General features: G+C 37.6%; 1 protein-coding gene across 1 annotated transcript in view; it reads left to right on the top strand.

Annotated features, from left to right (window-relative positions):
- Positions 1-26,922, top strand: part of LOC121960063 (netrin receptor UNC5D-like) — a 296,895-nt gene that overhangs the window by 73,745 nt on the left and 196,228 nt on the right. The window contains exons 3-4 of the mRNA XM_088070697.1: positions 135-187; positions 11,618-11,881. Of these exons, the coding sequence (XP_087926823.1) occupies positions 11,770-11,881 (112 nt within the window). The 5' untranslated portion in view covers positions 135-187; positions 11,618-11,769. The remainder of the gene's footprint in view (positions 1-134; positions 188-11,617; positions 11,882-26,922) is intronic.

The raw sequence follows: 26,922 nt of genomic DNA, 5'->3' as shown, positions 1-26,922 counted from the left end.
CTCTGCTCAGGTGTGCTGCTGCACACATGTGAAGGGGGAGTGGCCTATGAGAACAAGGGAAGGGAATTGTTAACTGGTTAGCCTGCACTGGACAAAGCCCTCTAATGTCTCTGTTACTTGGTGTTTCCTCAAAGGGCAGAGTCACAGAGTATATGGACGGCTGGGACTACTGGACAAACAAGTTAAGGTAAGTTTCCCCCTCTTTGTGTATCACATTTCTTTTGTGGGTTTTTTATTTTTGCATTTTGTGGACTTCAAACATATTTTTTTTCTATTGGATTAATTTTATTGAAGATTGATTTGAGTTGGACAATTATTTAAGTTAACATTCCTCTAATTATTTTTTTTTTTAACTTGTATTTCCATTTGGGGAGGTTGTTATTTTTGCAATAAATTGTGTTAAAGCCACAATTAAATTTACATTTAGCACTCTCTCACTTGCTTTTGGCAGTAAGGCAGCCCCATTCTTTTTTACTAACCCACATTTAGCCAAGTTAAAGTTTCTAAGTTACTTTTGAATTCAAATTGTAACTAGGCTTTAAAATTAGGCTGATTATCCCAGATATTGGGAGTGTGGTGCTGGTTCCAACCAACATTTTGATGTCCCCAGTCTGTTTTTTTCTATCACTCAATCTCCATCTCCAGCACCGATCAACACAAAGGGAGAGACAGAAGATCAGACTTAAGCTGCAGAAACTTCACCGGTATTAACCTCAAAATCAAAACCTATTCACACTGAACCCTGATCACATTAACTAAGTCTAATTCTTAATTAATTAATAATGTGTGAAACCACCAAATAATAAAATCATCCGACCAAAATTAATTTGATTTATTTTCAATTGTCTGTGTGAGACTCAGTTCACCCCACAGACTCCTGACAGCTCCACTATCCAAAGCGTGTGAATTCAAATTCCATGTAGACCATTTGAGTTTTCCCTCTGTTAACCCTCAGAAGACTATTTACAAAAAAAACTTAGACTATGCAGATAATCCGTTAAAAATACTCTTAACACTTTAATACGTGAGCAAACTGGATTTATTTCTTTCAAAAAGGTGAGGGAAACGATCAACTTTGCATGGGATGGCCCAAAAACTGGCATGAAATTAGTAAAAAAAAAAACCCTGAAAACCCTTTCAGTTTGCTTTTCAAAGATATTAAACCAATTTTCTCTTGTTTCTGAGGTTTAAATGCCACTGAAGAAAACAGATATCAATCAAGGTGTTAAAGGGTGGTAAGGGAATAAGAGGAAAGCTAGAATTATCTCAAATTAAAAGCAAGAACAAGTTTTTGAGGTACTTTTTACTAAATGGGAGAAGATAACCAATTAATGTATGTCAATGATACAGCGTATATGAAAGCCACAAGCCTCACAAGAGCCCTCACTGAAGTCTTTCACTTATTCAAGTTTGTATCATTGAATCAGTCATTCTAGTATTTCATGCCTGTAAAGAGGATTATACGGAGAGCTGTCAGTTTCTATGTCGGCGTGTAAATGTATTAATCAGATTATGACCTCATGCAGAGTATTGGCAACTAAGGCCTTTTGTATGGCTGTACTGTACATAAAGCAAAATGAATACTTGAATGCACCTTTATTCAGTCAAGTACATGACACAGATGAGTCAGATGCATCTTCCCATATGCTTATTGTATGGATTGGCCCTTTCAGACAGGATTTAAATGTGAATGCAGCCTCAACAGGAACACAATGGGCCCTGGCAACATGTATGGGCACTTGTATACGTCTGTCCGGGGCATATATTCACATTTATGGTGTCGTATATTTATATATGGGCTTGCTTTGCACCTCCTACACAAGAACATGATTTGCCTCTCAGGAGAGGCTGGTGTCGACTCTCCTTTCCATTACATGACTGTCATTATGGTGGGAGGTGCACTGCTTTTATAAAAGATGAAAAGACCTTATTTTATTGACCAGCTCCCTACCGCATGCACTGCTAATGCACACCTCCTCCCGCAGTTCCCTTTCACAATTACACTAGGGGTGGTCAGCCCATACCTCCAATCAGGAAATTACCTCTGCTTGTTCATGCCCAAATGAGCTTGTACTGTGAGCGTGTGCTGCTGGCTGTGTGTGCCGTGATAGAAGGAGATCAGGGCCTTGTCTAATCTTGAATCGATTCTTTTATGTTTGCTTCTCTCACCCAGTAAGATTTGGAACAAGAACCTTGAAGAGAAGTTTTTAGCTGTGGTCTCTTGACTTCCACTTGATTTTATATATCATAATAACTTAAGCCTTGCATGTTATTATACAGCATGTGTTCTGTGGAATGAGCATTCAAAGGGATAATGCAGTGGTGTTATATGTGGTATTTATGTATTAGTGTCAGTTGGCAGCCTCAATCAAAGCCAACAATTGTACTGATGATGATGGAGGGCAGCAACAAAATATATTTTAGCCACTTAAAAAATGTCCCACCTAAAAAAAAATCCACATCAGTTTAAGTGCACGCTTTTATTGAGAGTATTTTCACCAATTTACCTTTCTGTGAGACAGTCCATTTTGACAGGGAAGCCATTACTGGTTTTAGTTCCCCCTTTCAGAAAAAGTCAGCAGACTCTGTTGACATTGTTGTCATTTTAGCTTGCTGAAAACAGGAGCTGTTAGGCTACTGCTGCTTCGATCATTTACTTAGTTTGTGTAATTATTTGACTTTAATGAGTCTCAAATATTTCTTTGAAACGCCCAAATCACACAATAAGACAAACAAATTAACTGATTGAGTCAGTGGTAGACCAGCAGTTCCTGTGTCTGATGATGTTAAATCACTATTTTTCTCAATGGAGTCTGGCTTTGAAGAGAGCAACATAACAGCTTCAATTCTCAGTTGGAAATCACTGTCTGATGTAAAGTAAAAGCAGTAAAAAATACTCTTAATGTAGTGTACAGTTGAACTGATATTTATTTTTTTAGTTTGTATTTTGCTAAAATACATTTTTTTTGCTGCCCCCCATCCACAGCAGTACATTGCTAAATTTGCATGTTGGACTATGGCCTGCTTTTCCAAATTGGGAGCGTTCCGACTGACATTACTGTATATAATACACTGTTTATGGCTTAGTACCCCATAAAAACCCCACTTCAAAAAATCTGAACTATCCCTTTAAGTTTCAACTGTTACGAAATGAAAAATTTGTATTGTTTTGGACAAAAAAGCTAAATGAAACATGGTATAGGAGTTGTTTAGCAAGAACATGAAGACCCTTAAGTCAGATTTGTTCAATAAATAAAATTGTTTTTGTCTAAGCTCTTCCATTATTGATCTCAGTGACGGAAATATGAATAGTAAACTCAATACTATTGAATTAGATAGAAAAATACACCCAATACATTGATTTTCCTCCTTGTCTTTTGTTGTATAATTGCACATTTTGGCTATTCTCTAAACAACCAAAGAACAATGGTTAATAGAAAAGCGAAGCCCATTTTTTTTGCATCAGAACACACGCATCGTATATTGGATAAGCACTGTGAGGTTACTGAGCCCCGGGAATGTTGGACTTGTGGGCTAATGACTGGGGGGGGGTTGTTGGTTCAAAGCTCCAGGTTAGCCGACAGGGAGGGCGGATGAGCAACTGCATGTCTGTCATCTCTGAACTACATTTCAAGCGATGCACTCAAAGGTACCTTGAGGAGGTTTCATTATACGGTGCATTTGTATTCCGCATTATTCACCGAGACACTATGTATCCTTAAGCCCTAAAAAAAAACATGTGGAGTGCATTTCCGAGCTCATAAAAGCTTTTCAAAGCAGCTACCTTTTTCTCTAACTTTATATATAACTATACTATATTAACTCTCATCTTTTACAGCGTTTTATCTCTTTGGTCTGCAAAAAAATGTGAATCATATCACCTTATTGCTCAGACACATACAGTAATACAGTATGCATCCATGTCAGTTCTACTGCCAAACAAAAACATATCACATGTACAATATATTGGAAAAGTTAGCACAACCAAGAGATACAAATACATGGCTATTTGTAATGTGTATTTTCAAATTATTTATTAAATTCCCAATTTCTGCTCTATCTGCAAAATGGTCCTCCAAAATACGACCACTTAGGTGGTTTTTACAAGCAAAAACCCCATATTTACATTTTTTTGTTAGCAATTATTACAGAAGCAAGGTTATGCAACATAGCATGAAGAGCAACAAAGTCCACTTAGCGGATGTGGCTGGCTCAAACAATCAAACACCTTTCATTCGAGAGACCAGTGTTCCTGTCCCATGAGAAACCAAAATATATACAGGAGCACGGAATTTAGTGTTTTTGACAGGATCTAGTTTCTGGTTTTTTTTGGCAATTTTGTTGACTGACAGGAGAGGGGGTGAGAGAATATGGAGGACACACAGCAAAAGACTGCCTACATGCACCATATTTTTGGCAAAATTTTGAATAAGCCATGTAAAATAAGGTGATTATTAAGACTGAAGCCTAAATTGTGCATGTGTTCAACAACCATTAAATTTGAATTTGAAAAATCCAGCAATGCAACACCAAGTCGTCACAGTTCTGCTTTGCAGTAGACTTCAACTTCCACATATTAGGATCTAGGTGTCCCTCTGCATCTGCTTTTGATGTTCTGGGATGCCACTACTTTGATGCCAACAAAAGCACATGGTGGGATTATGCAGTTTTAATTTATTTTTTCCATTTTAGACAACAAAAGCACATGGCAGCCAACATGAGAAAGGTCAATAAATGCACATGGTGCCAAGGGTGGTTGGGATCAGACAGCAAAGTCAGGGCTGGTTAGGATTAGGAGAGGGAGGTGCATGGTAAGGTCTAGAAAAAAACATCACATTCAGATGAGAAGCAAACACTGAACTTTTGCATGAAAGTGCTGGATTTGTTGGACCCATCTACCATTCATGTTGTTACTGGCAACATTTCAACATGTCCCTGTCTAACAGAGTATCATGCTGACGTGACAGGTTCTGCCTGGCTGTGTCTTAAGTAATGCCAGGCATCCTGGTATCATGCTGCTTGGCAGATGCTGTCCAGCGGCATAAAAAACCATACAAATGGTTCTGCCCGGCTGGATTCTCAGATGATGCTGTCCAGCACTGTATCATACAGATGCAAAAGGTGGCTTTTGGCATCAAAATCGTACGCTGAAGGCACTGCAAAAGCAGCGATAAATGATGACTTTGGAATGAGAATGGGCTGTTACCACGTCTTTGCAGAAGTGTGGTGCCCACTCTCCAGTTCTCTACAGAGTTAGCATCATTAGCTAGCCACTGGCTCAGCTGTTTCTATGTTTAGGGTCTTGTCCAGACGACTCATCTGTTCTGAGTTTCATATAGAGCCCCTTTAAAATGGTGTTTTGGGTTCTGGAAAGATCATGGTTGTGACTGATAAAAATGTAATTTGTGATCACGTATCTGTTACAGGACATGAACTCCAATCTCCTGCATGAAAGTGTTAACCAAGGCACTTTACAGAGAAACTAAAAATACAGTCAGATCATTTAAAATACAATAAAACAATAAAATATTTATACAAGCATCGCTCTGCAATGCCACTTGTGGCCAAACACTCAACAAGGTACCTTTAGCCTTCACTTGCTACATTGTTTCTTTGCTGTAAAAAGAATTGAGAAACAGACACAACTAAAATCTGATTGTGTGTATCACTATGATTGTGTAGCACAAAGGCGATGCTGCAAAAAAAAAAAACACATGCAAGCTCAGCAACACTGCATGGATTAAAAAACAATATCATTCTCACAGGCAGAGCTTTCTGGAAGACGGATTTGGTTGACTGAGTAAATGAGTGACATTCACTGTTCCTCAGTGGAGGCCCTGCAAAGTTGTGGGAAGACTGTAAATGCTGTGCCAAACACACACACACACACACACACACTGGCAGGAGGAAAATTGAAGGAGTTCCATAATACACACCAAATTCAATATACATGAGACAATGGAGTGGATTATTTGTGTTTGTCACTCACTGCTGCTGTGGGCCAATGCTGCTGCAGCTCAGCGACGATGAAGTTTTTGCCTTGTTCTTTTAAATGCTTTATTTGGTAAAAGCAAGAAAGTGCTTGCTTAGCATATTTCCATCAGAGAATATACATGCAAGCACCTGCAGTCTGGGTATCCCTCCATCACAGAATGAAGCAAGAAAATGGCTTTTCCCGTATAGCATCTTATCTGTGGGGAAACGTGGCTGTTTAATGACATCAACAATGTATTTGCAGGATATTTACCTGCATCGTTTTTCTTTATTACAAGGTGCAAGCCGTGCTTATTTTATCATTCTTTTTTAAAAAAAAGAGTTAAATGGTAGCATGTTTTCGGGCATGATTTATTTTCATTTTCTTGATTATTTATAAGATGGGAGGGAATGGTGCAAAATGGGGGAGGCACTTCAAATATTTTTTAAGCTCTGGGGAGGAGGTTATGCTATTTATTTGGCTTAAGGAAGGGACATTCAACTTTTAATGTTTCTTTTTGTATTTATTTTAGATACCTTCAAAACCCCCAAACGCACAAGTGGGTTTGAAAGGCACGTTCTCTTGAACCCTTTGAAAGATGAGCAAACATGGGGAGAAGGCAACGAGCATCTTAACAAAACAAACCAAAAATTAGCAAAAGAAAAAGTAAAAAAGTTCCAAGAAAATTACCTAATAATTTGAAGAAAATAAAAAAACAAAATCGAACAAGAAAATGTTAAAAAGAATGAAAACGAAGAATTAAAAAAAATATATAGAGAGATTTTATCACTTTTTTTCTGTGACATAATTTTAAATATATGGGGGAGTGATTTTCTAACATGAAAATAATTTTAGTTAATTCTCTTGTCACATTTAACAAGTTTCCTGCAATTTCTTACCAAGTTGGTCATTACCTTTTTCCCCATGTTACTGAAAGAAAGTGAACCCATGTGCTCATTTTTCAAATGCTCAAATAGCTTGTAAAAGGCCTCTGAATGCAGCACAACAACACTGATGATCCATGTTTCAAAGAGTTAAAGTCTCCAAAATCACACCATTTATCATAGCCAGAAACTGTAAAATATGGTTATTTATGCTGAACAGGGCGCCATGCATTACCCCAGTCACTCAGAGAGGCTTAAGGAAAATATTTGTCACTCCAGGGGGCTATAGTCACATCCCAGCCACCCGATTTATAGAGAACAGTCCCTTACTGAATTTGAATAACCATACAGATGTGCACAAGTGTTTGAGACTCAAAGTTAAGAACAAGATACCCTCCACTCCTGCATTAAATTTGTGACTAGAAAGACCAAAGACATTGTTTTACAAATTCACAAAGTCTGGATTTGAAAATAACAAAAACTAACCACAGCAGAGTATGACTGTTTGGACCTGTCTGCTTTGTACGCTGGATAGAGCAAATAAATCTTTAAAGGCTGAAAACACGCTTTTATCTTGTCTCCACGGATAAGAGTATTTCTTAATTTATTATTCATTTGTTTTTGTGATGAGCTTTTTTAAAAAAAAAATTGTAATGCACTCACACATATACCTGAACTATAGAGGAACTGCCCAATTCCATTGATAGTTTTTTGGTCCTGTGGGTTGATTAGTTTTCACAAAAGTTGCAGTTTCAGTAGTTTTAATATGACCCACAACATTATTTCTCACAGTGAAGCACTTGAACACTTTCTTTGGCATTGCAGGGGTAATATAGTACCATTTGAGATACTCCTCAGCAGCTCAAGGGTGTTTAGTTAGTAGTTTTATTACATTGGGAATCAACAGCCCATGTTTCTTATCACAGCTGAGGATATTTAAAGTTTACTATAGCAATTAAACGTGTCATTCTGCACCTTTTGGTGTTTTCTAAATATTAAAACTGACTCATTCATAGAAGAAAAGACGAGCATTTGCAGTGTCTTTCTATTGTTCACGGTCTGACAGGTAGCTCAATAGCCTTAAGGCTATCCCAGATATTTAATGCGCAGTTTACGGCTCCCTTTAGAAATATTATCAAGTGGTTAACCTTGCCTGACAGGGTGACCCCTGGCAAGAACTCTGGGAAATGAATCACTGCATTTCTGGTCAAAGGGGTAATTATGTCAGAGAAGGTCAAACTGCAGTGATTTACATACGAAACAAATGGACACACATTTTGGATTGTACAGTATATTGCTGCTGATAAGCACGCACGGCAGTGATTCTGTGGAAGTGGATACGTTCTGATTTGAGGTTATCTCAGTGTGTTTCAATAGAGATGATAACAGAGAGAACACTGAGTGAGAATAGTAGCTCATAGTGGTGGAATTAACTCAAGCGTGGACAATTTTTAGGTACTCTAGTAGAGGAGACCTATTTATATTTCATGTCACTTTATAATACCATTTCACCACATTTGTACTGGAAATATTGCATTTTTACTCCACTTTAATCTGACAGTTACTGGTTACCTTTCGAATCAAAGTATTTTAAAATATCAGTTTTTAAAAGTCGTACATTGATACTGATGAAATTATGCAACCATAGCCTTTATACAGTAGTCAAAAGTAACTAAGTACCTATACTTTCATCACTGTTATTGAGAACATTTAAATTGTTTGCACTACATCTGCTTTTTGGAATGTCTGACGTGATATGCAGCCTTTGTAATATGGTTTTGTGGTTTGGTTAGTTGTGGTGTTTTATATCTTGTATTTATTTGTATATATGTGAAATTGTCTTGGGACGCAAGATAAATTTCAGAAAGTACTCTGATAATACAGGGAAATCATATCAATCAAACTAGCCAACTGCGATATTTAAATTATTTTCCTCGCCTAGGGACTGTTTGGCACATATTATGTGCTTCTCATTCTTCATTTTTTGATTATTTTGGCAGTGTTTATGCATATGGAATACATTTTGGCAATATTGTATTTTTAATTTTGGAATTTCCAGCTCAGCTCCTACAATTAGTCAAAAATATACTGTTATTCATACTGATAACTATATGTGTGTGACTTAAACTTATTCAAACTGAAATTTTTGATCCCACAGCCATCAAAGCATAAAAACATGTATTGTATTATTTCTGGGTGTTATTCTGGGCTTTTGACTTGGAGTTTTTAATTTTTACTTTTTTTTTCCACCTGATGATGTCATTTTAACCATATTTGGCATATGGAGTCAATATATGCTATTTCCACAAGGTGCACTGTCACAATCAATGCAATGCAAATCATTGACATATCCCTGGCTGTGATAGTAAAACAAAAATAGAAATAAAATAAAAAAAATACTTTTCACATAGTATATCAAAAAGAATTTGTTCATTTATTTGATCTAAAATCATAGTGGCATCATGACAAAAATCTGGCATTTAAAGGGTTAAAATTGTGAAAATTAATGAATATTTGACATTTATTATTATTATTAGTAGTAGTAGTATTTATTTATTTATTTATTTATTAGGACTGATGTTGGTTCAAAAAATCAACTCAGTGAAATTAAAAAAATAATATTAATGTATATATTTTCAAAGCTTAATTTTGAAAAGTCATTTTGCAAGTAGAGCGATATGAGTGTGTGTAATGTTAAAGAGTTAATTTAATTTTATTTGAACTATAGGGAAATTTTGTACTTTTTACTCCACTACATTTATGTCACAGATATAGTTACTTTACAAATTCCGTATATAACAAACCATAAGTCAGAACCTCTGCCTCCTCCCCTGCATTTCTATGATGCTGTGCAGTTATTGCACTTCTCCACCTGTCCACCAGATGGCCTCACACTTGTCCACATGTCCCAACCACTTGACTCTCACGCCCACTGCTCACCTGTGTCCCATTTCCCCAATCACTACTTATATCAGCTCATTTTCCCCAGTCAGTGTCAGACTATCAGCGTTTTGTTGTGCATCGAGGCACCTGTTCCTTATTACCTCTTCCTGGCCTCCTCACCTGTCACGCCCCTGCTCAATTTGTCGCTGGTCTGGCTTACATTTATTTCACCACACCTACTTGTGTGTGACTTTTTTGTCTTCATTTTTGTTCTGCTCCTTCATTGCCTAAATTTACCCACTGTGGCACCAAAACACAATACATTATTATAAGTATAATACATTGAACAACTCCCCAATATAGAAAATAAGCCAGAATCAGTTTCACCCAGCAACCATATAAAAAAGTGATTTACAGAAGTAGTAATTGTCCAAAAGTATAATAAATACCAATACAATTTGACAGAAGCCAATTTGCCTGATTAGTAAGTACATTTACTTTTATTTTGAAAGTAAATTTTGCCACTTATGCACTTTTATGCATATAGTTTTAAATTTATGAGGATTTTTACTGAGTGGTATTGCTTATACTTTAGTAATGGACTATACTTTATTCATCAGAGGAGGTGGGTGGCAGGGGTGTGGCTTTGTTTTTTTTCTTGACCCTCCCCAAAGTTACCAGTATTTCTGTCTGAGCCTCCCTCAGTGACGGTGAGAAAATGCATGCATGAATGCATTTTTAAAAAAAAATGTTTTTATTTCACACTGTAGGTATTGGAGTGAAAACAATGTGCAAACAGCATGGGAATTAGAGTTGAACACACGGAATTATTTTGTAAGCAAAATGCAAATCCTCCTTAAAAATTACGTGTTGTAGGCTATGACAGTCAGACATTTGAAAATTTGACAAGAATTTCTGTTTTTACAGTTTCTTGCTACTGTTATTGGTGTGATTTTGGCTATTTTTAAAGAAAATCCTGGAAGCAGGATTTGGGATGTGGGGGCCATTTAAAAACAAAAATACAACCATTTAAAGTTGTATGTTCCTTCCATGAGCCAAAAAACAACAACAGCAAAACAAACAAACAAAAAACACACAAGTCCCTCTCTGGGGCTTGAAAAAAATAAATTCACATGCCTCCCCTGTTTGCAACTCTTTCTCCCTCATACATAACAAACAGTCCCTTAAGGATCTTAATACTTCTTCAGACTTTGGCTGAAAAGGCCAATGTAGTTTACAGGCTGCTTTTGTACTTCAGTGATGATAATCCAAAATGTAATATACGCAATTATATATATATATATATATATATATATATATATATATATATATATATATATATATATATATGCTGATCACTCCAACAGAAATACATTTGGAAATACAATCTGATTTAACTGGGCTACTCCCTGCTTAATTGGCAAATGGACACCAATCACAGGCATATGCTCATAGACTGACGACAGGCATTAATTAGTAAAAACGTAATTTTCCAGACAACACCACTGGCAACAGCTCCAAGGCAATAGTGTCGATTTAAATGACCACATTGCTGTCCAGAGAACAGGCTTGGGTGTAGCTGAAATGTGAAAAAAAAAATGAGAGAGGGAAAAGAGAGATAATTGAAAGATGTTGTTTCGCACAAACGAGGCGAGTACGCGCGCGCGCACCTTTGTAATTTCTCAACAGGTCCGCAGGGGTTTGGACAAGACCCATCTCCCTCGCGCTCTCTCCCTCTCTCTCCCTTTCTCGCTCGCTCTCCCGAAAACCCGAAAGCTGCTGGCTCGCGCGCTCTGTCTAATTATTCCACTCTCGCGCAGCACAGAGCGGACTACTGAACGCTCCGCACTACTTTCCATCTCTTCCCCCTCCGCAGTGCGATACCGTGAGGTGACGGCTCTCCTGGTGGACACTAACTAACCCAAACACCTGGACAGAGCGTCCGTCGGGGGACACGGGGACGTGTTTTAGAGGTACCTCAAGCAGACGACAAATGCCGGAGACCCGCGGCCAGTGCCCCCGGACCCAATGGGGAGGGAGACACGCAGAGCAGTGATGGGACAGTTTTCGGGAGGATGCTACCTGAGTTTCGGCATCCTCGTGCTTCTCGGCTCGCAAGCCCCGGCGACGTTAGCAAGAGGTAAGCACAGCACACACACACACACACACACACACACACACACAGTCTTTGATGAGCTCGGTGTTTTCCCCATGGGGGGTCTCAGTCCTCAAAGATAAACTCGAGAAAAAGACGTGTTTGCTTCGACAGACAGCGCTTGTGGCTGTGGTTTTAGTGTGTTTGGGCTTTGAAAAGTGATATTTCAAACGGTGTGATCACTTCGTGTGTGTGTGTGCTTGTGAGTGTGTGTGCGCGCGCGTGACTGTCAAAAAAAGTGAGACATGTTTGAGCTTGCATTTAAATTGTGACAAGTTTTTACTTGAAATGCGGCACGAGCTTTCTCAACCGTGTTTTAGTTGCTCATGTGGGTTTTTTTTTGTTTGTGTGTGTTTTTAATGGTGAAAACTGCAATTACGCTGATTTGATATCCAAAACATGTTTGATGACCAGTTTTGCTCAGACAACAGCTAAGATAATGTCCTCTCTGCTGCCCTTTACTTCGTTTTAGCTGTAATGGAAAGAGAAATCATATTGTTCCATATCATAACCACAGCCCATAGTTCGAGTAATGCTTGACAATTAATTTCCATGCTAGATCTATTTTTTTTTCTCTTTTTTTTTTTAGCTGATAAAGCCAACACACGCGCTATAAATTGCTAGAGGGTCTCATTAACCACATGAATCGGTTCACAGAGAAGTTGTCATGTTGACGAAATAGCAGTAAAATTGGAGAAGATGGCTTGTGTGCTCTTCACTTCACTTCTTTAGCCTAAGTTATTGTTTCACACAAAATACAATATGGAAATGATTGCTCTAGGGCTCTGCTCACTTACGCAACTTGCAGTTGATTTTGGTTGCTCGAAATGTTGTGGATAAATTTCATTTTAGGTTCCTACGCTTGTGCAAAAATGCACCAAGTTTACAAGTTTTAAGATACCCAGCTACCAGTTTTATCAACTATGCTGTAAATATTCAGTGTCTTTCACAGCAGTGATGCACACATTGGTGATGCATTTAGGCCTGAGAGAAGACTGAGATGTTATGCATTGTCTAAAAATGTCTCCATTTGGTCATCATCATTACATGTTTTCCTTTTCTTCGGGTGAATCTGTCCTGACCCATTGACATCCATTTAGCTCACATGGCAGTGAAACAAAGATGCATTTGCAAGTCAATTAGTTAACTAGCCCCAAGGTTTTCATTTTTGCATCCCAAGTTCTGAAATTAGCTTCAACTTTGAAATTTGCATAGCATAAATATTAGATTATGCACACAGTATGTATCTTCAGGGCAACTTTGCATGTAGAGATCAAGGAGGTTTTTTCATCATTTTTTTAAGTTAGTCTGAAAGGCGTTAAATGTAACCTTTAAGAACTGGCTGTACATTGTATTTGCATGACCAGCATTTCCACAGTGGCTACATTTCCATGCAAAACGTTGCATGATGTTTGAAAGGAGTGACCTATGCTTGGCAGAAAGAACAATAATGTTGTGAGTGCTTGAAAGTTAAATGTGCCCGTGCATGCAAAATGTAGTTTTCATAAGCTGGGTAGGTATATGTTGTTATACATCTGCCAAGTTTTAAAGTGGCATCTGTGATGGCTCTCTGACAGGCTGTGAAATAAATATTTATGTTGTGCAATAATGTGGATGTCAACAGTCAAATACTTTATGTAAAAATGAGATGAAATGGAAAAGGCAAACTCCACAAAAAACTGACTAAATAATGCAAAACATGCAGGCAAAGCTAAGTTATGGAGCGTGGTTGAAATAAGAATGAAGTTCTCCAGCTACATACACGCATCAACTCCCCATACAATTTACATTTATTTCTCAATTAGAGGACAAATTTTAATCCAGTAATCCAGATTTCATATCTTGCAAAAACAGGACCCTGTCACTCACAAAGTTTAAAGCCTAACACACTGAGAGAACACAAAGTGATGAGAACAAACTTACCCCAAAGGAGGAACCTAGAATCAGTCCCCACAGGTGGATTCAGGGAGGAGACGGGGCTGATGAAATGTTGAGCAGCAGAGATTAACTTAACAGAGGCTTTTGCAGTGTGATCAGTAAAGCCGTGTTGGCAGTGAAAGGGTGAGCAAATGCATCACAGCTTGGATATGTTTATATGTATGTGTTGAGTGTGTCACATGAGAGTATCGCTACACAACTTGAGTCATCTGTGTGAAGGACTGTGGCTTCGTAGGCGTTTCCCCACGAGCGCCAAATGAATTTCTTTGTTGATCGTTCACGTTGAAAAAGAGCTTTTAATGATTTCGGAAAATTGTCACATTTTAGCTGATGACAACCTAAAAAACAATTTGACAATTCATTTGTGGATTTTATTTTAGTGGAAAAATAAGGAGCTTGCACCAAAATGTCACAAAAACCTGAAGCATGGTCTTAGGGTTTAGTAGGTTATGGCTGCAACAATTATTTTATCAACTGACAGAGTCAGTGTGACATTGTGGTAATACTACTGGGTAGACAAACCCATTAAAATGGCAAATTTGTTTATCTTTGTTGTCATTTTAGCAGTGGCTGTAACGTTCAAAGATACGGTTGGTTATATGGTGGTCTGGCCTATCAGATGTTTCTGCTGCTTGTTTAATGAACTGAGTTCTTCTGCTTGCATCTTTGGTTAACCAAATCTAACAGCACAGACGCTCAGCAATGTACTGCTGTGAGTGGGGGCCACAGCATTATGTATTTTAACCACTTAAAAAAAGTGTATGCTATATTTGAAATATTTTCTTCTTTTTAAATACTTTTTATTGTCATCATATCATTTCATGTATCTTAGTCATTTTTTAATGAAACATTATATTAATAGATGTGTTACCCAGTGGTGTATCAGAATAACAAACATTTGATATATAATTATGAATGAAACTAAATAACAGCCATAGTTACAGTACATTTTTAAACTTCTAAAGTATGTTATCAGAGTTTTTTTTTAATATAAAGAAAATAAATATTTTCACTGCTCTACCTTGCACTTGCACATGACAAGGAGTTTGGTAGCTTTGAGATAACAACTTAATTACCTAGTTGGAAAAGGCTGTTTAATGTAAAGGTTAAGAGGTAAAAATATTCTAAACAGAACATACACTGAAAACTGATGTTGATTTTTTTTTTTTTAGGTGGGCCTTTTTTATGTGGCTAAACCAAATGAGGCAACCAATGCTCAGTGCTGTAACATTTAATGTCGAAGTTTATGTAAACAAACATTGTGATACGGTCTGTTAATTTGTAAATATTTTTTAAAATTATTCTTTGGTTTTTGAAATATTATCAAGATTTCCTAAAACCCAATGTGATGATATTAAATTTCTTGTTTTGTCTTTAGACTCTAAAACCTAAAGGTACTCAATCATTATTCTAAAACCTAAAGATATTTAATTAAGACAACTGAGTCAGATAAAATAGCACATTCTCAAAATTTAGAAGCTGGAGCATGGTAATGTCATGAAACATAACTCAAAATTAATGGGCTGAATTGAGGCTTTGGAACAGGCAGGGTAAGACATTTGCTGAAAGATATACATATTGCTGATTTTAGGGAGTTGTCAACAATATGAAAAAAAGGAACAATATCCAGCCTTATCCTTTAAATAGGGATGTCTCAGTGGCATGAACCAATTGGATGGACTGCTTGATTGAAAACATCAGGTTGGTCCTAATGGTCTATATTGCGTTATCAGGGTGAAATCAATAAATGTACCCCTGTGCTGTAACTCGGGCATGACAACCCTTTTAAGTCTTGTAACTGGCCAGCCTGAGGCAAGCCGTTACTCTCTATCCACATGCAAAGCAGAGGAACGACGCCTGATTGACCTTAGATCATGGTACAGTAGGTTACAAGATAGCAGCCACTCTAACTGTCCTGATACCAGGATGAGCAATCTCCAGAAAAGTGGGGAAAACACAAAAGTCTCAGCAACATATCAGCACTGTAAAATGGGGGCACAATACACAATTTTATTCAAATTTAGGAACATAAATTTGCTTTTCATTGAATCAAATTCGACAAGCCCATAGTGGACGAGGCTTGGAGCCGAAGCCACTGTACCTCCTGCTGCTTAAAACGCACCCAGGCTCGAGCACGGCATAAATGGAAAAAACTCAAGATAGAAACAGAGAGAGTGTGTGTGAGAGAGAGAGAGAGAGAGAGAGAGAGAGAGAGAGAGAGAGAGAGAGAGAGAGAGAGAGAGAGAGAGAGAGAGAGAGAGAGAGAGGAATAAAGGGCAATAGAGTCATCTCTGCCATGTTTTATTTATCCCAAAAAATGACTGCCAGACTCTTTCTCGGGCTCCAGCTTTGATTTGACTGACATTTCACATGAGATGAAATCACGAGCACAGATGGGCTGGTATCCACAGTTGTTTCTATTCTGTAAGAGATCGCATGGTGGTCATATTGCCCAGTTTCGCTGTTACATTATTCAGAGGGAAACCATTCTCTATCCAACTCACCAACCCCCTCTCCCATCATTTCTTCTCCTCATTCAGAGGGATCTAAGCTCACCAGCAGCCAAACATGGGTAGGGGATATTATCTACTTTGAAAACAGAAAGCTACAAAATCAAATACAGAGAAATAATTCGGAACGTTATGCAAAGGAAACAAATTTTGCTTTGAGGTAAACATACACATTACGCTGATAAATTGTGATGAGAGTCTGTTTTGGACAGCACCACAGTAGTAATCAAACAGCTATTGTTTTTGTTTATGAGATATTGAGACTTTGGAATCTGGTCAATAGACAAGCTTTTGTACATGGTATTCCCATGAGAGGTAGGATTGATTGGAACAGAATCCTTTTGTTTGCTCCAGTAAAAAAAAAAGAATGCTTTCATTATAAATCAGTTGATGTAACTTCATATTTCAGCTCAATTCCACTGTGGTTATGTATAGATTTTTGCAGGTCCTTTTTGCCCTTTGCAATTAAGTTTTGTCTTAGTTGGAATAATTGAAACATTCAGCTCAATTTTTTTTTTCTCTGTATGGAATGTTTAACTTTGTTTTCATGCATTTTTAAAAATCCTAACTGCTCAATTATACATTCACATTTAAACTGGATTCAGTCTTTAAAATGTTTCACATCTCTCCTAACCCGATGTGCCAGATGGTTTGTTGCACAGAACCATCTGAAGAGCCATTTTTGGAAACTGTTTGGAAAATGCAATTTGGCAAGGGGTTGGATGTACCAATCGTCTATCACGGTCTATCACTGGCCAGTTGGGAGATGAACTAGAACATCTTTTCCATCATTCTTTGCTCTTCTTTCAATTAAGCAATACTCTCCGTTTCAGATAACTGATGCAGCGTCTCTGCAAAGATCTTTAGGCGGTACCATTGCTATTTTGAACTAATAATAGTTTTTTGAAACGTTTCAACATTATATTGATACCGTGATATAAGACAAGATGTCATGTTTGATTTTAGATATTGTAATACTGCAAGTGTAGGCTTTTCCTGGTTTTAAAGTAGCATTACATCATAGTGATGTCATTTTTCTTAACTTAACAGTCTATTCTAGCTGCGCTATCCGTCTTTATCCATTTAGTCATTATATCCACATTACTGATGATTAGTAATAAAAAATCTAATTTTGTATATGTTTCGTGAAAGCACCTACAATATTGACATCAAGGTATTTGGTCAAAAATATTGTGATAATTGATTTTTTTTCCATTTTGCCCAGCCCAAACCAACTGTCAATTCTCTGTGATGTCACTTGACCTTAACCACGACTGTAGCTACCAGTAGCTTCCCACAGGAGACTGACTGGTCTGCACCACTGGCGCTTTACTTCAGGACGGATTATTTGAAGTCTTACATGATGGATTTTCATGTGATCTCATAATCTTGGTGCCTCAGCTTAGCATCAGGTAGTCAACATTCCTGAAAATGTTCCTCATACGTCATAGATTGTGGGTATTATTCGACTTTTAAAATCAGCGATCCTGTTAGATCTAGCAGTCACACTGCAATTTCTTCTTAAATTGTTTTCTCTAGTTGTATTGTAAAATATTTTCTACATCATGAGATGCAGTTATTTCTGGAATTAGATTGAGTAAAGTGAGTATATTTCTGGCATTAAATATTGGGTATCTGGTGAGTCCCATTTTATACAAATGTAACAACAAAAGATGTGCAACGTTGATTAAACATAGCCTTTATCCACTATGTTCAAAATAAAACTGTAGACTACAAAATTTGGCAACCCCACCTTTTCACTAGCTACTTGATCCAAATATTGAGCTTCCAATTGATCACATCGTGACTGTGACTCTTGAAATTGACATGCGATCAGCTGGAATGTTTTGCTGGAGAAGATGTAGAGTTGTTGGAACTACAAAAACATGCTGTCCTCTTGCACTGGTACTGTGGTGTTGCAAAGTGGAAGCTCTTCCTTAACAAATGACCTTTGGCAGACCTGCTGCTAGCGATTTGTCATTTTAACTGACAATAGAGACGGGTCAGAACCACAGTAATGGCTAAAAATGAGGAGCTGCTACCTGAGTGTTTTGTACACTGACAGATAAAAGATTAAATATATTTTATATTTTTACCTCAGCGACTGTTTTTCACAAAGGCACATATTAATTTTCACTGGCATATGAAATACTAACACTGTGGAGCAGCTTTGCAGCACTAGCAGGCTGTGGTGGACAGTAGAGTGCAGTAATGAAAAGATTGGCATTTGATCGGATTTAAGTCTGCAGCGATTGATTGAAACATGCCCAGATCGACCATGATACCAATTCTTAGGATCAGCTCTAAGGCATTTCTAGCTTCTATTCATAGTTACATACTACATAGTGATTACACTGTTATCACTCAGCATATTTTATACATGTTGCATTCACTATCACAGCATGCATGCACTGTAATGTCATTCTATGCCATCTGTATGCCCAGATGCTGAGAGAATGACAGGGTGTCAAATGTTGTCATTTCATTCGCCTCCTGCAGATTTGCCTCTTAGCCTTGTCTCCACAGCCTTGAAGCTTTCTGTTCAATAAGAGCTAGCATTGCTGTCATGTGTTTTCTAATAACACTGAAAGGGAAGCCTTGGAGATAACTGCCCATCCACAATGCACCATTCAATGCCTCACCGGCTAACTCAAGGGCATTGCCGCAAAGGCAAGATTCACACCATACACCGTTCGCTTCAATGCCAAACACACACCCCCCCTCCCCATCTCCCAGTTTGTACCTATGGGTAGCACTTTTGTTTCCTCTGAAGCGCTTTTATTTCATAAATAGCCCGTCCCCTCATCCTTTTTAGTTGTCCACTCCTCCCTTGCAATTCCTTTCGATGTAATTTAGTTTCAGTGGATAGTTGCTGTGACAAATGTTTTGGTTCTGGTATCATTTCTCACCTTACCTGACTGAAGGAGAAAGGAGAGCCGAGCTTGGAGAGGCAGAACGGTGGAGCGGGGAATGTTAGGAGGAAAAAGCCGAGGCAGAGAGAGAAAGACAGATAGGAGGGTTACAGTGCAGAATACTTAAGTATCTCATGTTATCAGTAACTGCCACAGCAGTTTGTCAGTAACAGCGAGCACCTGTCAGTGCTCTCCCTGATGAATTAATTTCAAGAGTAATCAAAAGCAAATAAATATTTAATGACTTTTGGATTAAAGAAGGGGTTTGGTGTTTGTCTGTGTGTGTGTGTGTGCTCGTGTTTTGACATACAGAAGTGAACATATTCACGCACCAGTTTTGGTAGCAAGTGAAAAAATACAATAAGAGTAAATAAAAAAAGAACACCATTTAAACATCAACGTCAATGTTATTTTTTTTATGTTGTCTCACAAGGGAGACTTCAATACAGACCCTATATGTCACAATATGATGTGAGATTTATTGGAAACACATCAAAAATGAAAAATGTAAGAAATCCATAGAGTTGAACATGTGATTGATTTCCTTGTTAGTGTGCTTCAGAACCAATAAAGCCCTTACACTGCTGTATACTCCATGAAACCCATGCTGTCATGGCTGTACATGCAGTAGTCATCATCATTGTCCAACTCTAATGGTATGTGGTCAGTAAGGTGTGAAGGTAAATGTTTGAGGGAACTGTTGTCATTGAAGATGATCTGTGATCCAATTTAATGTTAGTTTTATCTCTAGTTTTTGTTTTGTCGTCCTGTTTCAGTCTCATGAACCAAATCCAGGGCTTCCCACACATTCATTTATTCATGGGGGCCCATCACGATTAAACCATCTGATGCCACACATTGATTTTATATGTTTGGAGCTTGACTGTTCATTTGGAGCTATATTGAATATACAGTATATGCCAATTGATAAAGGTACTTATTTTAATCCAGACCATGATGTTTTTTTCTAAACCTAAGCAAGTATTTTTGTTTTCTAAACTTAAAGTAAATCTAAAAATGAAATGATTTTTTTATTGTAGGGATGCATGATATTGTAAAAAATTCAATTTATTTAAGTAAGAAAAATACCCAAACTAGTGATTGATTTTTGTTCGTGTTCACTTTGTCAAAAAAATAAAACAGAAAGGGGGGGTGGGGGGGTGGGGGAGTGATCGGTTTGACGAATGGTCATGAAATTAGCACATTGGCTGATTACAATATTTTAAGTCAATATCAACGGAAACCAATGAAGTGCCAATATTATGGCGCACCCCTAATTTATTGGGCAGATATTACATATTTTTTGTACAAACTGCAGTTTATTTTGAAAAAACACAATGTGTGTAACGATTAAATTGACCTGCCCTCCCTAAGCATCCACCACTGACGCTAAAGAAGCACTTAGTGTGTCGTAGTTTAAAGTGTAGGGCCAATGACCAAGAATTGGTAGGGTTTTTTTTTCCTATGGACCTTTATTCACCATTTAGTGCATAAATATAATCAAATACAAAGTCGGGAAAGCAATGGTATTAAATCGAGTTTTGGGTAGAGTTACGAAAGCAATAACATTAATGAATTTTAAGGTACTTCCTTAAAAAAATCGGGGAAACAAAAAAAAAAGAGAACAAGAGTAAAAACAAAAGACAACCAAAACAAACAAACAGATAGACCAAGCCTCAATTGCTTGGCTTGAGTTACATTTCATTGAAGAGTTTGCAGAGTCTGGTTTAGCATTATTAATTCTTTCTTCTCATGCCTACGCACACACACACACACACACACACACAAAGTGTCAGTATTTGATGAGTTGAGGTTGAGATTGTGTTGAACACAGTACTGTTGAAAGGTTGGTTAATGGTCGGGTGGCTGCTTGGGATGTTCGTCCATATTCCTAATCTTGTTCCTCATATCTACACCTTATTTTGAGCATGGTTTGCTCTCCCTCCCCATTTTTAGTAAAAAAAAAAAAAATATTCTGATGACACCCCATGCTACAAAAAATGACTATCTATGCCAGGCTATATTTCATGCAGCCCTGTCTGTTCTCAATGGCTATTTGGTGCTTTTGTGAGTGTCAGAGATGCAGGATGGGGTTTAAGAGTTCTCTCTTGGTGTATGAAGTCTGCATAATACCTCTCTATAGTCATGAGTGACTGTGCGCTGTAAAACCAACAAAGCTCTGTCATTCATAAAATAAAACAAAGCACACTTCCATTGGTCTTGGAAGATGTTTTTCTAAAGAAATGCTCAGTCCTAAAAAAAAAAAAACAGGGGGGTAAGATTCAGAGAAATATCAGTACTCCTCACTAAGACATTCCATCACAACATTGTTGGAGTGGAAAATGTTTTTAACTCAATCCAATAAGTCAAGTTTGTCATCATGTTTTTCTAAAAAATAAAATTAAATGAACAACAGGGGGGTTAATGAAGCTGGAATGATCCCATGAGTAAACATGAATATTAAATGCACATTAATCATTCTGCTCATAATTAAATAATATTTTAATTCATTGTGCCGGAACATATTTATATTAATTTTGTCTGCTGACCATATGCAACCAACATGTCTTGCATACATAATTTCCCCATGCTGTAGGGCATTGGATCTGCAGTTTTTCCTTGGAGAGAGCTTTAGAAAGAACATTGTAGTGGTTAAGGGTAGAACAACATGCTTCCTGCTGCTGAGCAAAAAGAGTAAACTCCATCAGACAAGAGGCACAACTGTGTTTGGAGGAGCTGTTTAAAGCCACACTGTGACTCAGCGCACCTATTCCCTCTAACTATTTACCTTTGCTGTCTCCTCCTTTTTGTTTTCATTTGGCAGTAAAGAGCAGGATTTATTTGAAAAAGGGCAGAGTCTTCAATAATCACAAGTTCAGAGTTCACTAAACAGTCTGTGCAGCTCATCTCTCGGCTTGATTGCTGTATTATCCCCTCTGTAGGCGGCCCTCCATCCCCTGTTAGACCCTTATAGCCTTGATCAGCCAACACTGGTCAGCTGTCATTGAAGTCCCCGGCCATCACTTTGCCAGTACCCGCTCCTTCTCTCCTGGCCAGCTCAGTGGTTAAATGTCACTCAGTCAGAACTGCAGAGCTGCTTTTCCCTTTCTAATGCTCTAGCCCTCGCTCAGACCTGATCTGTAACCCAGACCAGGGTTCATAACATGAGCATGTTTGTTCTTTTGCCTACTATCTGCGAGCATGAGTCATCTTCTTCTTGAAATATCTTCAGCTTTTATTGTTTTATAAGCAGACACTTTGAATGCTTAAAAATAATCACTTTTTTTTCGCTTATTCTAAATGATTCTGGACAAAAACAAGTGTGTGTAAGTCATTACAATGCTTTTGTCCACATTCTTCTTGGAGTATTTGTCGCTGCATAACCTCCTGCAGTCCCCGCCTGCTGGTTGGTCATATTTGCTTAATATGAATTTGAATGAGAAACTGAAAATTCTATTTGGGCTACTGATTTACATTTAAATGAGAATGAATTAAGCATTTTAAAACAAAATGTGAAAGAATGTAGATATAACAAATATTCCATTTTATTTACATTCTTCCTGAGCTGTGTTGAATTCCTTGCCTTTTGCGTATTGACACTGGCTAATGACTTGAACAGTTGAATTTAAATGTTTATCCATACGTAAAGTTGTGTGTTTTCTTCTGCTCTCTGAGCAGCACTGCAAGGTTACGCATGTGTAACTTTGATGAGGTTCCCCTTCAGCCAAGGACTCCCCTTTGTCATTAAGATAGATAACATCTATTCTGTGCATCGATGTGGCTACATTCATTTAAAGACTACTTTTGTTTCACTTCGCAGACAGCAGAATCAATAAATAGCTTCGCCTATTTCTGCTTCATTTCATCTTAGCTGGTTTGGATCAACTCAACCCTGGAGCTGATGATAGATGCAGCAACTACTTTATAATGTCAGAGCTTCTATATACAAGTATGTTTTATTTAGGAATTGAAGAATTAATGCTGGTGTCTGTGTTTTTATTGTTATCAGTGGTTTTTCTGATGACAACAAAAACAATTAATTAGTCCTAACACGTATTTCTATGTAGCTACAATCTAAATAACTCACTGTATGCCTCCAAGCTATAGAGCTCCACTGTCATCCAAAAATCCACATGAAAACGGCCATATTGTTGCACTGAGTGACATGTTCCTATAATGCGGTGAACACAGGAAGTGTAGTTTATTCAAAAACAACATAGCTTTTTGTTAGGAAGAAGTGATGCTGGGTCTATATTTATACTGTATTGCTCATTTGATGCAATGAAGGAATAGACACATTTCCTCTACCATTTGGTCCGACACATCGAGAGACTTCAGCCAGATGCAAGCACAATAAATCAGGCATGCAAACTTGTTACTTTTTGGCAGAATTTGCCAATTTGAATCCAGTTCCCACATGTAGGTCACCTACATGTGGATCCGATGAGTTTTTGAAATTGAGGGAGGCCTGTGAGGACCGTCACAGATATTGGAGTGAGACCCACACCTTATGAGTTGTCAAAAATAAACCAAAGTGATAACTCAAAGAGTAACTAAACCCACAAACCAGTTTTTCCATCTAAAAACTAGGGTTTTTCCCGTTGCTTTATTTTGGAAAAAAAAAAGTATCTTTTCAGGCACTGCTTAGGCAGCGGTACAGTTTTAAAAGTATCATATTGGGACCATTATTGAAAAATACCCCAAATGATACTAAAACCTACTGAAAAGCAAAGTATATGTGTATTAAGTAGTATTGATGGATTCAGGTCCAAATCTTGACATTTTAGTGGAGTCTTTGAATTCTACGTATTGTGCAATAAATCAGCCCAGCTATAGCAGTTGGATTGTTTAATCATTCTTTCCTGTCAACGTTAGCTCTTTATGGTTCCATTTTCTGTATGCTAAGATAATATTAGCAAGGCTCATATTGATGTAACTGACAAATTCAAATAATTTGCTTTGGATGTGAAACATAAAACACAATAGATATGTAGCGAACATGCACACACAAGGCGTTTTATTCATATAGCCGTGTTTTAATGATAAAGATGTGTGAGTAAATTCAAGATGGGGGCAGCAACTGTGATAACTTTAATCATGGTATGCAAATTGAATTTTATTCATCATTCATACATTATCTGGTTCTATTTCTGAGTGAGAGAATTAAGTGAGAACAAGGCACTCGCTTTTGAAGCAGATTAAGGCAGGTGAGAGGTTTTTAAGTGCCATGAACTGATGTCCTCCTTACATTACTCTTGTCGCAGTAAGATTACGTTAATTTAAGGTTGAGTTTTTCCTTATATCCTCATGCTAAAGTCCACTGTAAATCCACATTTTAATGCTTATATTTAAAGAAACTTCATGTCCTCTGACCCCACATTGGGGGGTTACATCTGGGTCATCTTTTTTTCACCCCTGATGAGTTACAATGCCTTGTATATACAGTATATCTTAATTAGGGCTGGGGCGATACATTGATGTAATCGATTACGTGAATACATCGATTCACGTAACGTGCGTCGACACGTGATGCTCGTGTTTGTTGACTCTCTCTGTCACAGAGATGAGGAAATACAAATATGTTTGTTTTACCTCAACTTCCTTGCTTCCCTTTCAAAACAAAAGCTATCTGACTGTGTCTCTGTAGACAGAATGCCTCAGTTGCTGATACAATGCATTTTATTTTGGAACATTTACAGGATGGGGTTATCAGCTGCACAGGAACTTGTATAACTTCAGAAATGAGTGGAATATGTGCTAATGAATATAAAAATACAGCACTCGTATCAGCAGGCAGCGATATGCCTTAAGGCCTAGTCAAGGCTGGACTTTTTTGATGCAGAAAGAATGTACTATATATAATTATTTCTGTTAGAGAAAAGTTATAGTGTTTTTCACATTGCACTAATTTTACTGTAAGATGTTATGTTGAACTGCTAGATTTGAGGTTACAAAGGTAACTAATTTTACTTTTTTTAAAAAATCTTTTTTGCTGTTGGATTGCTGAATGTAGAACACACTGCATTCCTTTTACTTAAATGGAGCAAGCTTTTGCATTAATTTTATTTTGGATAGACTTTATATCAGACTGTAAAACACATTTTAAAGTTTTAAAATTTTATTTTCAGTAAATTTGTTGTTATATTAATTGAGGTAATAAAAGATAATAGTTAGATAAATAAAATAAAATCAATGGAATAATCGAAAAAATAATTGATAGATTAATCAATAAAAAAATAATTGTTAGGTGCAGCCCTAATCTTAATGATATCATTATTTTATCATTAAGATGGAGATAAACTCTCATTTAGTGTTTTGATGACAGTGGAGGAGAATGCTGTATCAACACAGTGTGTATGTATACATGTGTACATACATGAATATAAAGATAGATATAATGTATTTAATAAATGAGTGAAGATTTTTCTCATATTTTCACAGCAAACCTAGATATGTAGCTTTGTGAATAAAGTTCCCATGTATTCAATAACCCTTTTATGCTGAGTAGTTTGTCTGAAACGACTTTTACAACTGCATCACTTTGTTGTAAAAAGTCACGGTAGAAATAGGTGCGAAGCGCTGCATATTAAAGGGTAAGATACAGTATTTCTGCCGGGTGACTCTTGCAATTGTCATCCTGTCATGGTCTCCAACCAGAGCATACACATGTACTGACAAGATCCATATTCAAAGCACTGAATTGTAGAAGCATCTGAAATTGAAATGTCAGTTTGAAATGACCATGCCTTGAATTAGAATGTGGAAATAGAAAAGACAAGCTATTGTGTCGCAGCGTCCCGTGTTGACATTTTTGTGTGCATTATGTTTACTGACTGTGTCCAATACCTTGATACCAGATTTGGTTCGAGTGAAAAGCCTTGCATTTTCCGCAGAAAACGGTCAAGCTTTTCTTTGTCGGAGTATCATAATTAGACTGCAGCTGCGGTCTCATTCTCCCACTCCTAATCAGTTATCTTGAGATCCGCTAATGTCGAGGTATCCTTCTCCTTTTTTCTGTATGTATGTGTGTGTGTGTGTGTGTGTGTGTGTGTGTGTGTGTGTGTGTGTTGTATAGCTGTAATCCAAAACAAGGCCTGATAAAATGAGAGGATAAAACCCAATTACCCAGTAGGCAGCCCTGAGTCATCTCCCATTTGTTCCAGCCATTTTCTCCTCTGTCTACTCTTTATCTCGACTTGTATGGTTTACTCAAAGACCACCCCAGCTGATTATAATCTGTAGGTGAAAAGAAATGAGATGAAAAAATGTGGAGAAACTGAAGTGATAGAGTGAGCTAATCGATGCCAAGCGGCTCGCACACAGGGATTCTCTTTTCTCCTCAGTACAACCTTCCAGTGTGATTGTGAAGTTTGTGTGCGCCGGGCATCTGAGGGGACCAATTAAGGAACGGCAGGGCAGGAGCCTGAACTGCTGGCTCTCCTAATAGCCTACAGGCTGAAGTGGTCCTGATCCATAGTCAGTCGATAACACAGGCCTCCCTGGTCTCAGCCAATGAATGCCAACAATCCAAAAAAACAAAGTACTCTTGCATGTTCAAAACTTTCTTTGTTTTTGCTTTCACTGTTACAGTAAAGTATTTGACTTCCAACTGATGCTGTGATTGATATACCCAAAACCTTTTGGTATATCAGGACAGCTAAGTGTA

Source organism: Plectropomus leopardus, chromosome 20 (assembly GCF_026936395.1).
Source record: "Plectropomus leopardus strain MGB_pleo_1.0 chromosome 20, ASM2693639v1, whole genome shotgun sequence".
In the NCBI taxonomy this organism is placed as follows: Eukaryota; Metazoa; Chordata; class Actinopteri; order Perciformes; family Serranidae; genus Plectropomus; species Plectropomus leopardus.
This window is presented reverse-complemented; position numbering and strand designations above follow the sequence as displayed.